Genomic DNA, 11,315 nt, shown 5'->3' with positions numbered 1-11,315 from the left:
ACTAGGCCAAACACCCTGCCCAGCATTCTATCATTTGAGCCATAGCTCCACTTCCAGCGTTTTTGTTTTTTGTTTTTTTTTTTTTGTCAGTTGTGGAACTTGAACCCTGGGTCTGGGCACTGCCCTGAGCTTCTCTTGCTCAAAGTTAGCCCTCTATAGTTTGAGCCACAGCACCACTTCCGGATTTTTCTGTGTATGTGGTACCAAGGAATGCAATTCAGACTACTAGGCCACACTCCCAGCCCTGTTTTTTTTTTTTTTTTTAATGACTATTTTTTACCTTATATTCAATACTCTCACATGCATATTTGTGAGAGAGTGGGTAGAGGGCACATAGAGGAAAAAGGGTAAAAAGTACAGCAGTTGAGCATACTGAACTATATATCTCATGGGCAGAGCTGGGAGGGAGAGAATGAGAGAACAGATGATACTATATGAAAGGAAATGTACTTATCTGACATATGTAAATGTAACCCCACTGTAAATGGAGTAAATCTGGAAGAATATAATGAAATTCTGAAGTTCTTTTTATCTCGTTTCCACAGCATGCTTAGGTGCTGGTACTTTAAATTAATTAACTTACAGCAGCCACACAAAGGATTCAGGAAAACTAATTTAAGGTAACCAGCCTTTGGCAAGATCTGTTGCTCATTGGAAATGACATCAATAGTTTAAAATAAAAAGGCTAAACTATAGCTTAGGATAAATAACAAAATAAAATAATAAAAAGGCAGAGCTCAGAATGTATCTTAGTGATAGTGTGCTTGCCTAGCAAGCAGGAAACCCTGAGTTTGATTCCTCAGTACCACATACACACAAAAAAAAGCCGGAAGTGGTATCGTGGTTCAAATGGTAGAGCTCTAGCCTTGAGAAGATCCAAGGACAGTGCTCAAAAGTCCCACGACTGACAAGAATAAAAAAATTAAAATTAAAGCCAGGCGCGGTAGCTTATGCCTGTAATCCTAGCTCCTCAGTAGGCTGAGATCTGAGGATCACGGTTCAAAGCCAACCCAGGCACTAATGACCCTGAGACTCTCCAGTTCCATTAGAAAACAGGAAGTGGTGCTGTAGCTCAAGAGATAGGGCAGTATCCTTGAGCTGAAGAGCTCAGGGACAGCGCTCAGGCCCAGAGTCTAAGCCCCACTATGGACCAAGAAAAAAATTAAAATTAAAAAAAAAATAGAGTGCAGTCTAAGGAGTAGAGTGCTTGCCTAGCAAACACAAGGCCCTATGTTTGATTTTAAGGACTGCTAAACAGTTGGCTTATTAAATCCTGCCAACTAAGGTACTCAAGAGGCTGAGATCTGAAGATGGAGATGTCTGGCGAAAAAAGTCCATGAGATTCTTTTTTTTTTTTTTTTTTTTTTTTTTTTGCCAGTCCTGGGCTTGAGCTCAGGGCCTGAGCACTGTCCTTGGACTTTCTCAAGGCTAGAGCTCTACCACTTGAGCCTCAGCACCACTTCCGGCTTTTTTCTATGTATGTGGTACCGAGGAATCGAACCCGGGTCTTCATGCATGCTAGGCAAGCACTTTAACCACTAGGCCAAACTCCCGGCCCGTCCATGAGATTCTTATTTCCAATTAACTACCAAAGAGCCAGAAGCAGAATTGTGGCTTACGTGATAGAATCAAGTTTGAATAAAAAAGCTAAAGGATGGTGCTGAGGCTCTGAGTTCAAGTCCCAGGACCAGTACATATACACGTACATACAAAAAAAAAATCCTTTTAGATACAGCTTCATAACGTAGGAGAACAGGGGGTGGGAGAGCCCAAAAGAAGGGTGGGGCTTGATTTCCATCCTGGCCAGCCAGGGGCAGTGATACAACATGTTGAGATGCCTTTAGCATCCATTTGCACACAACTCCAGACTTCCAGGTGATTGAAGACTGATAGCCACAAATCTCTGGGGCCACCTTTCCTCTTCCATGCTGGCTTTCTTTCATTCCATTTGTTGGCCACCTCTACAGTATCTTTTTGTTCTTTTCCTGTTAACATTGTTTCAACTCTGGCCTGTGGATCTAGCTTAAGGTAAAACCACCGTTCAAAGAACTGGAACCTCCAGTTCCACAGCATAGCCAGAAGGTGGCGGTAGATTACCACACCCAGCCCCATCAACTCATCTGGGGATTCTAGCTTCATCTTCCTATACTTGCAGGGTTTTTGTTTGTCTTTCAGATAGTCCAGGGGCTTGAACTCAGGGCCTGGCACTGTCCCTGAACTCCTGCTCAAGGCTAGCACTCTACCACTTGAACCACAGTTCCACTTCCAGCTTTTTCTCTAGTCTCACAGACTTTTCTGCCCAGGCTGCCTTTGAACCAGGATCCTCAGATCTCAGCTTCCTGAATAGCTAGGATGACAAGCATGAGCCATTGGTGCCTGGCCTGTACATCACCTTTATAATATCAGTTAAAAACAAAACACAAAGGGCTGGGAATGTGGCTGAGTGGTAGAGTGCTTGCCTAGCATGCATGAAGCCGTGGGTTTGATTCCTCAGTACTACATACACAGAAAAAGAAGTGTTGCTGTGGCTCAGGTGGTTGAGTGCTAGCCTTGAGAATGCTAAGGGACAGAGCCCAGGTCCTGAGATCAAGCCCTAGGACTAGCACAAAGAAAGGGGGGCAACAAGGGGGTAGAAAGGAGAAATGCCAGGCCCGGATAACTTATGTGGATCATCTAAGCTCTCAGGAGGCTGAGATCTGAGGACTGAGGTTCAAAGCCAGCTCATTTCAAGAAAAGTAGGAGACTGATCTTCAATTAGCAAAAAGCTTGAAGGGCTCGGTGCCTATGGCTCACACCTGTAATCATAGCTACTCAGGAGGATGAGACCTGAGAAGTGCATTTCAGGAGCGAAAGTTCATTATTCGCATTCCCAATTAACCATCAGGAAACTGGAAAAGTTGTTGTGGTACAAAGTGGTAGAATGGTAGCCTTGAGCTTCGGGACAGCTCCCAGGGCCAGTGTTTAAGCCCCACAACCACAAAAAAGGGGGTGGGGAGGCTGAAAAGGGAAGCTATGGCTCACATGGTAAGTGCCAGCCTTGGTGGAAAAAGCTATGCAGTGTTCAAGCTCCAAGTTCAAGTCCCAGTATGGGCATAAAAAAATAAAATTCCTTTCAAATATCGTGGTAATATCCTTATCATTGTTTTTAATCTCTGGCAACCTGGAGTTGGATAAACCATGGTCCTTAATTAGAACAGACACCCATGAATCATCCTGTCAGCTGATCTCCATGTTTTCAGGGTATTTGTTCTCTGTGTTCTACAGGAGCCTGGCAAGTGGCACACATACCAGTAAGGCTCGGTGCCCAGCAGTGTATCCTGTGGCCTACAGCCCAGCCCACCTGTTGGCACTGGACAGCAGGAACCAGGTACCTTCGTCCCACCCCCGTGTTCTCAGGATTTTCCAAGTGAACCCCAACATTCACCTATTCAAATCAAGATAGGAACAATTCTTTCAGTCTCCTAAAAAAAAAAAGTAAAATTGCCAGGTGCTGTCATCCTAGCTACTCAGGGAGTGGTAGGGCAGTAGGAGCCTTTAGCAGAAAAGCTCAGGGACAGAGACCAGGCCGAGTTCAAGCACCATGGCTAAAAACAAAAGGAGGCTGGTAGAGGATGTTCAGTGCACCCCCACGACCCCTGGACATGTATACGGAAGCACTTCACTTACTATAGACCCAAAACCTGCCAAGGCTTGAGCCTAGAGCCAGGGGCACAGCTTGCTCACTGTCCTACTTGATCCTTCCCTCTCCATACCAGGTTCAAATCCAGCCCAATCCCCACCAGCCCTATTTCCCAGCATTGTCAACTTCATTCACTAAGGGAATGGGGGCAACCCTGGAAGGGACTATTAAAAATCTGGGTAGAGGAGCTGGGAGTGTGGCCTAGTGGTAGAGTGCTTGCCTGGCATGCACGAAGACCCAGGTTCGAGTCCTCAGTACCACATACACAGAAAAAATCTGGGTAGGCTAAATGCTCACCTGTCATCCTAGCTACTCAGGAGGCTGAGGTCTGAGAATCATGGTTCAAAACCAGATCAGGGCCAGGCATGTGGCCTAGTGGTAGTGCTTGCCTAGCACGCGCAAAGCTTCATATAAAAGCTCAAAAGAATACAGTGAGCCCACCCAGGGTAGGCTCCATGAAGAAGTGGGGACCCCCACCCCAGCTTTCCCCAGTGCCACCTAGCACAGCCGCCCTAAGCCCAGTAACCCCACACAACAGAGTCCACACGGTGTGTTAACCTTTAATGAAGAGCTGGGTCAATGGGCTACCCCCCTTTTACCCAGAATCCTTTGCAAGACACCCCTCAACCCTGGCTCCTTGGGAGGCAGAGAATGTAGGGGTGTGGGGGGAATCCCTTGCCTAGATGTTATCTCTCCCACTTTGGACATGGCAGCAGCAAGGACAAGTAGACGCTAAATTGAGGTCCAGGAGGATAAAAAGGGGAGAGGAAGGGTTCGTCTCCTTCTTTTGATGGGACAAAAAAATACCGCCCCCCCCCAAACTAGTGTTCATGAACAAATTGACTCCCCCAGGGGCCTAGAGGCCCTTCCAACCATTCTAGAACCTGCCTGATGCCACACAGGAATTAGCCCACGGGCTGTTTCTGCTTAACCTCACCACACCTCCACATGAGCTTTCAAAGCCCTAGGCCTTCAAGGGATGTGTGGGGGAGGAGGTGTGGAGGGGGAGGGGCAAAGCTACCCCAGAGATCCAAAGCCACCTTCCACTAACTCTGCTTTGTCAAGTCACTACAGTTGTCTAAGAAGGTGGTGGTTTCTCCCTGGAAGAGCATCGAAGGGCCATAGCTGTCTGGTTTGTGTCACTTTAGAGGTCTGTGACCTTATTTTCCACAGCAGCTGCTATCTGTTGGAGCCGATAGCCTAGCTGCATTTTCTGGGCTGTGCCATCTTCCTCCAGGGCAGTGATGATCTGAAACACAGACAGCAATCATGTTTAGGGCCTCATGGCAGATTGCTGTGGGCCTCCTGGGATGGGCTGGCATACACAGGGTGCAGAGGGAACCCCTCATTTACTGACACTGATTTCAGGGCCCTGAGAGACATGATTGCTTCCCCCTACCCCATCAGTGGTAAGAGTTGAACTCAGGGCCCTTTCCCTGAACTCTTTCAAGGCTAGCACTCTCCCATTTTGAGCCACTCCACCACTTCTGGTTTTCTGGTGAGTTCATTAGAGAGAAGAGTCTCATGGACTTTCTCATCCTGGGCTGGCTGGGAGATCCTCAGATCTCAGCCTCCTGTGTAGCTAGGATGACAGGCGTGAGGCAGCAGCACCTGGACAGCCTGCTCTTGGTTTGTATGTTACTGTGGGCTAACTCCTAATCCTCCTAACCTCAGCCTTCCAAGGGCGGGGGCTAAAGGCATATGCTATGGAGCATGAAGGATCAGTGGATTCAGGGTGCCACTCCTGCCCTCAAGTACCCAGCATTCATGGTCACAAACATCCCCCTCCACCCCCTGGTCAAGTGGTTCTGAGTGGAGATGGAGCCCCGACACACACACTGATTTTCTCAACACCATCCCCTCAAGCCTCCCCCACAGGGGCCCAGAGTCTACCCACCTGATCATAGTACTTGTTGATATACTTGTAAAGTTCATGCAGGGCCACTCGTGCCCCGAGGTCTCCAGAGTAGTTCTAGGGAGAAAGATAATTGGAAGAGGTGAGGGGGAAGACCCAGGAAACCAGGAGAAACAGTGAGGAAGAACTTCCTTTCAGAGGCGGCCTCATTGGAGAAACAGAATAATCGGGCCTGGGCTTCCATGACAGGAAGAGACCCACAGTGTTAGCAGAGTCTGGGGATCCATGAAATCCTACCTCTTCTACCTCAGCAAGGCTTAAATCCTCGCACTCTCCCTGAGATCTCTATGCTCAACCCTAGTGCTCTACTACTTGAGCCACAGCACCACTTCTGGTTTTCTGGTGGTTCACTGGACTTAAGATCGCACAGACTTGCTCCTGGGGCTGGGTTTTGAACCATGATTCTCAGATGTGAACAGCTAGGATGACGCCAGGCTGAAAACATCCTGCACTGAAGACAATGGTATAGCGTCTCACACCTACAATCTCCCAGGGATGCTGGCGTCCCAAGGGATTCTCTTTAAAGGAGCAGTGTAAAATGGGGGGACAGAGTGGGAGAGCAAGATGATTAGGGCAGGAAGCCTGGTCCCCAAACCAAAAGCAGAGAAAAGTCTTACCCGAGACAGCTCAGCCAAGACAGAGTTCATCTCTTGGTCACTGGCAGGGACGGTTTGCCTGATGTCTGCATAGTACCTGCCAGAAAGCCCAGGATGGCAGATGCTGAGGAAATGAAATTTGCACACCCCCACCCAAGGCTGTACCAGTACCTACCCAGAGCCTCAAGGCATGCACGCCCCTCCCCGTACCTCTCCACCATCTGCTTGTATCTGGGAATATCCCGTGCGTACAGAAGCTTGTTGATGGGGGAGTCCTGAGGCCAGAGGGACAGTAGTGACAGAAGAAGAGAGGGTCCCTGTTAGCGTCATCAGTTCCCTCCCGGGCTTCCCTGTACTGCTACAGCTTTAAAACTAAAAGCTCTCTGGCTGCCTGTCATCCTGGCTACTCAGGAGGCTGAGATCTGAGGCTCACACTTCAAAGCCAGCCTGGAAAGTCTCTGTGACTCTTCTATCTACAAGGAACCAGTTAAAAAGCTGCAAGTGGAGCTTTGGTTCAGGTGGTAGAACACCAGCCCTGAGTGAAAAAGGGGATAGCTCCCAGGCCTTGAGTTCAAGCCCCAGGATTGGCAAAACAAACAACAAAACAAAAAGAACCTCTCGGGAAGATTCTAGAAGCTGTGTGCACACACCAAGACCAGGCCACCCATCCTCCCTTCCTCTATCCCATCCTTCCCAGTCCACTCACCCGGCCCAGCTTGTGGTCAGCCAGGGTGCAGGCATCCATGAACGTCTGGGCGATGACTAGGAGCACGGCATCCATGTTGTCTGACGTCTGCACGTCAAACACGAACTGTGGGTTTTTGATGATATTGATCCAGAACCTCAGTGGTAAACTGTGGGTGGGACAGATGTGGCCCATGAGCATGCTGGGAAGGCAGCAAGGAAAACCACCCCACCCCCCACATACACACCCTAAGCCCCAAATTCCACCCCCACTCCACTGGGAGTTTTTGTTTGGCCAATCCTGGGGCTTGAACTCGGGGCCTGGGCGCTGTCCCCGAGCTGCTTTTGCTCAAGGCTAGCACTCTACCACTTGAGCCACAGCTTTTTTCGGTGTATGTGGTACTGAGGAATGGAACCCAGGTCTCCGTGCATGCTAGGTGAGCACTCGACCACAAGCACCTGTTGGTTTTCCAGATGTGAATCGTGTCCTGGTCGGAGATGCCATGTTGGTGGGCTTGCTCGTCCAGCAGATCGAAGAAATATTTCACTGCCAGGGGCACTGGGCGACTGGTGCTGAGAATCACCTGGAAGAGGTCGTCCACGAACTTCTGCAGGGTGCCCTAGGGGAGGAGAGCCGGGAGTGGAGGGGTGCAGTCAGCCAGGGGACCTCAGCCTTGGCCTAACCCTCACTTCTCCCATGGCATAGCACACCCCTCACCTACCCCCAGAAAACCCTGAGTACTTATCTTCCCCATCACAGCCCAGAGTCTACCACCCCTCCCGGGCCCTGTCCCCCCTTCCTGGGCTCCAGTCCCACCTTCATGGACAGCAGGCGGGTCAGGTAGATCTCAGGGATAGCCTTGGCTCGCTCCCGCTCTCCGCCCCGGAGGCTGCCTCGCCGAGGTCTGGGGGGTTCTGGTTCCTCACTTGGCTTCACCAGGTGCCAGGGCCGGATGCCCCCCTCGTCTACATCCTCTAGCATTGGGGTTCCTGGGCCAAGACCACAATTTGTCAGTCCCCCCCACCCCCAATACACATCAGATGCCACCTGCCCTAGGCCTCCCTGCCCCCACCCCCCAGTTCCTGCCAATTGGCACCAAAAGTAGAGGGAAAAGGAAGAATAGGTAGAAGCCCATTCTAAGTCTATAGAACCCTTCCTCCACCCCCTGCTTTGTTCTGGTCCGTCATGGGGTTTGAACTCTGGGCCTGGGTGCTGTCCCTGAGTTCTTTTGCTCAAGGCCTAGCACTCTACCACTCTGTGTCACAGCACCACTTCCGGTTTTCTGGCGGTTTATTGGAGATTGAGTCTCACGGACTTTCCTGTCTTGGCTGGCTTTGTACTGTGATCCTCAGGTCTCAGCCTCCTGAGTAGCTAGGATTCTAGGCGTGAGCCACGGGTGCCTGGCTGGATCCTTTCTTATGAAGACTGGGCAAAGCAAGTACCCAGGACCAGACTATTGGGGTGGGGGGAAGGCAGGGGAGGCACTCACGTTCTCCAGGGACGTAATCTTGGTTTTCTCGGAGGACATGTTTGGTGAGGCAAGGGACGAGGGCCACTGTGGCTCCATCTGGTACCTGCCGACCACAGCTGATGACCTCTCTGCCTGTCCTCCCCTCCCCTCCCTTGCCATTCCTTACACTCTTTGCCCCTCCCCCACCTTATAATGCTGCAGGGTATTCAGGCGTCTCCAGAGACCCTGGACCTCAGAAGTGACATCTTCATCAGAAAGAATGAGATGACCGGCCACACCCGATCGCCATTCTGCAAGGGAAAAATACATACAGAAATGCCTTGACCCAGGGTTTCTGGGCTCCCCTTCCTGTACCAGGGTCCATCTTGTCCTTCATAAACACAGGTATCTAGTCCTGCCTGCAGGAAGCTGCCCCTCTTCTCACAAAGGAAGAGACTGCCTGATAAAGCCAGCCTGTGGTCTAACTTGCATGTCAGTATTGGGATTTGAACACAAGGCCTGGGAGCTATCCCCTTAGGTTTTTCACTCAGGGCTGGTGTTCTACCACCTGAACCAAAGCTCCACTTCCAGCTTTTTACTGGTTTCTTGGAGATAGAGGAGTTAAGAGACTTTGCAGGCTGGCTCTGAAGTGTGAGCCTCAGATCTCAGCCTCCTGAGTAGCTGTGATAGGTGTGAGCCATCAGTGCCTGGCTGTGCCAATTCCTAACATCCCATCTGTCCTTGGTCCAGTCTTAGACCGATTCAGGTCCAACATGATCTTGGATCCCCGAATTCCTCTCCTCCTCGTCCTTACCAACATCCAGGGTACGAGGGTCTGGGCGCTGGGCAAGAGGCAATCCTTTACAAAGCTGGTCTAGCATCTTCTCCTTGGCTTGCGAGATGGTGTCACAATCCAAAACCTTCACTGGCACACACTGAGCCTCTCCTGTCCCCGGACCCACAGCCAAAAGTGCATTCAAGGTCTATGCAGAACACAAAGGAGTGGTCAGGAATTCATGTCCCATTCAAGATGGCCAAGACACAGAACTAAGACTTCACAATGCTATGGTGTTTAATCGCTAGTCCTATAGCTTAAACTCAGGGCCGGTAGCTGTCCCTGAGCTCCTTTTGCTCACAGCCAGCATTCTGTTACTTTTTGGTGATTCAGACACTTTCCTGCCCAGGCTCGCTTTGAACTGGTATCCTCAGATCTCTTGTGAGTAGTTTGGGATTATAGGCGTGAGCCTGTTAAACTATTAGCTCTAAAAGACAAACTACTCAGGAAAAGTCAGAAGTGTATGTTGTGGCTCAAGTGGTACAGTGCTAGCCTTTAGCACAAAAACTCAGGGACAATGCCCAGTCCCTGAGTTCAAGCCCCAAGACCAGCTAAATAAATAAAAAAAAAAACTAATAAATGCCTCGTCAGCAGGCAAAAGTTACAATTGGTCTCCCTTAGCTAGGTAGAGATACAACATGCTGGTACCCTAATAACAGACTGAAAACTGCAGACCACACCCACCCCAAAACCCTCACCAGGGGCCGGTACTCCACGTCCTCTCTGAGCAGACGATTGTCATTGAGGGTGTACTTGGCTTTGCCGGTAACGCTGTCCACGGGTCCTTTGTCCACTTGATGCTTAATCCCCCGGAAGAGCATGTACAGAGGTTCCCCTACTGAGTCCTGGAAAAAGGGGGTACAGAGTGGTTTAGGGCACCCTATCTCTCTCTTCCAGCAGATGGGACATGATATATACCAGGGAGGGTGTAGAGCTGTGGCCAATACTCCCAGGTAGGTGTGGTCTTGGCTCCGATTTGAATATGCAAACAGTGGGTGGGGCTTGAGGCCTACTGATTGCGAGGGTCCCACCCTTCCTCCCCTGCAAGAGGTTCCCATTGGCCTCCCTCACCCTCACGAAGGTGTAGAGACAGATGGACATCCAGTTGGTGAGCAGCTTTTCCACTACGGTCTCTGTCCTGGAATGACATGGCCAGCTAGGGTCGGTGCGGGGGGGAGGGAAATAACAGGATTCTTCTCCTAAAGACCCCCCCAATCCCTGAGACTACACAGACCTGCGTAACATCAGCTTGGGGTTCTTGGCCACATACTGGGCCACCAGGTCACTGAGCAGGGTGCGGAGAATGTCGGTGAAATATTCTAACTTCCCATGCAAGGAGACAGTGAGCAGAGAAGCCACATAGGCGCGGTCCCGAGCCGAGAAGGTGCGCTGACTCTCCAGTGTGTGGATGAACTGGGGTGGTGTGGGGGGATCAGAAAGCCACAGGTATAGAACAAGTAAGGCCTGGGCTGGGCCAGGGCAAGTCCGGTTGGGCGTAGGAAGGAGGAGGGAAAAGAACCCAGTGTCTTCTGGGGAACCACCTTGGTGAGGAAAAGCTTGCTGTTGAGTAGGTTTGAGAGCTGCCCCAGGCCTTGTTCCACAGTGGGCCGCCTGCACTCTGGCACACCCAGGTCCCGGTGTAAGGGCGATTCCTGGTGCCCAGGGAAGAAGACACGTTCAGCGTACACCTTGTAGTCAAGGAACGGGATGCCACTGCCCAGCAGGTCACTGGTGAGATCCGTCATCTCGGTCATCAGGTCTGTGGAGCAGGCCAGGCTAGGTTGGGCTTGTGGCCTTGAAGCAGAGCCCTCCCAGTGGGTGTGGCCCTGGTGACCAGGGACAGAGCCTATCTAATAGGCATGGGCAGAGCTCTCCAGTGGATGTGGCTGCAAGACCCATGGGGCATGGCCTCCTGCAGAGTCTACTCAGTGGGTGTGGCTTCTGGCAAAACCCAACCAGTGGGTGTGGCCTGGGGAGGCCACCTTGCCCTGGAAAAAACCTCACCTGTAAATTCCTTTTTGCATCGATCCCGCACGCTGCTCTCCAGATTCTCCAGCTGGATCTGAACCTTCTTATAGTCCCGCAGGGCCTGCTTGCTCTTCCTCCTGGCTCATATTAACATCAAGGGTGGGAGGAGCAAGCTGGAGGAGGCGGC

General features: G+C 50.8%; 1 protein-coding gene across 1 annotated transcript in view; it reads right to left on the bottom strand.

Moving 5' to 3' along the window:
- Window positions 1-4,223: 4,223 nt before the first annotated feature.
- Plxnb1 (plexin B1) overlaps window positions 4,224-11,315 on the bottom strand; it is a 29,590-nt gene continuing 22,498 nt past the window's right edge. The window contains exons 24-38 of the mRNA XM_090323460.1: window positions 11,165-11,265; window positions 10,702-10,919; window positions 10,395-10,573; window positions 10,232-10,298; window positions 9,859-10,005; window positions 9,140-9,308; window positions 8,533-8,636; window positions 8,365-8,449; window positions 7,692-7,864; window positions 7,334-7,494; window positions 6,897-7,044; window positions 6,401-6,465; window positions 6,212-6,287; window positions 5,577-5,651; window positions 4,224-4,928 (exon numbers count right to left, since the gene is read on the bottom strand). Of these exons, the coding sequence (XP_090179586.1) occupies window positions 4,824-4,928; window positions 5,577-5,651; window positions 6,212-6,287; window positions 6,401-6,465; window positions 6,897-7,044; window positions 7,334-7,494; window positions 7,692-7,864; window positions 8,365-8,449; window positions 8,533-8,636; window positions 9,140-9,308; window positions 9,859-10,005; window positions 10,232-10,298; window positions 10,395-10,573; window positions 10,702-10,919; window positions 11,165-11,265 (1,873 nt within the window). The 3' untranslated portion in view covers window positions 4,224-4,823. The remainder of the gene's footprint in view (window positions 4,929-5,576; window positions 5,652-6,211; window positions 6,288-6,400; window positions 6,466-6,896; window positions 7,045-7,333; window positions 7,495-7,691; window positions 7,865-8,364; window positions 8,450-8,532; window positions 8,637-9,139; window positions 9,309-9,858; window positions 10,006-10,231; window positions 10,299-10,394; window positions 10,574-10,701; window positions 10,920-11,164; window positions 11,266-11,315) is intronic.

The sequence above is a fragment of the Megascapheus bottae genome, chromosome 32 (genome assembly GCF_031878675.1).
Source record: "Megascapheus bottae isolate mThoBot1 chromosome 32, mThoBot2.hap1, whole genome shotgun sequence".
In the NCBI taxonomy this organism is placed as follows: domain Eukaryota; kingdom Metazoa; phylum Chordata; class Mammalia; order Rodentia; family Geomyidae; genus Megascapheus; species Megascapheus bottae.
This window is presented reverse-complemented; position numbering and strand designations above follow the sequence as displayed.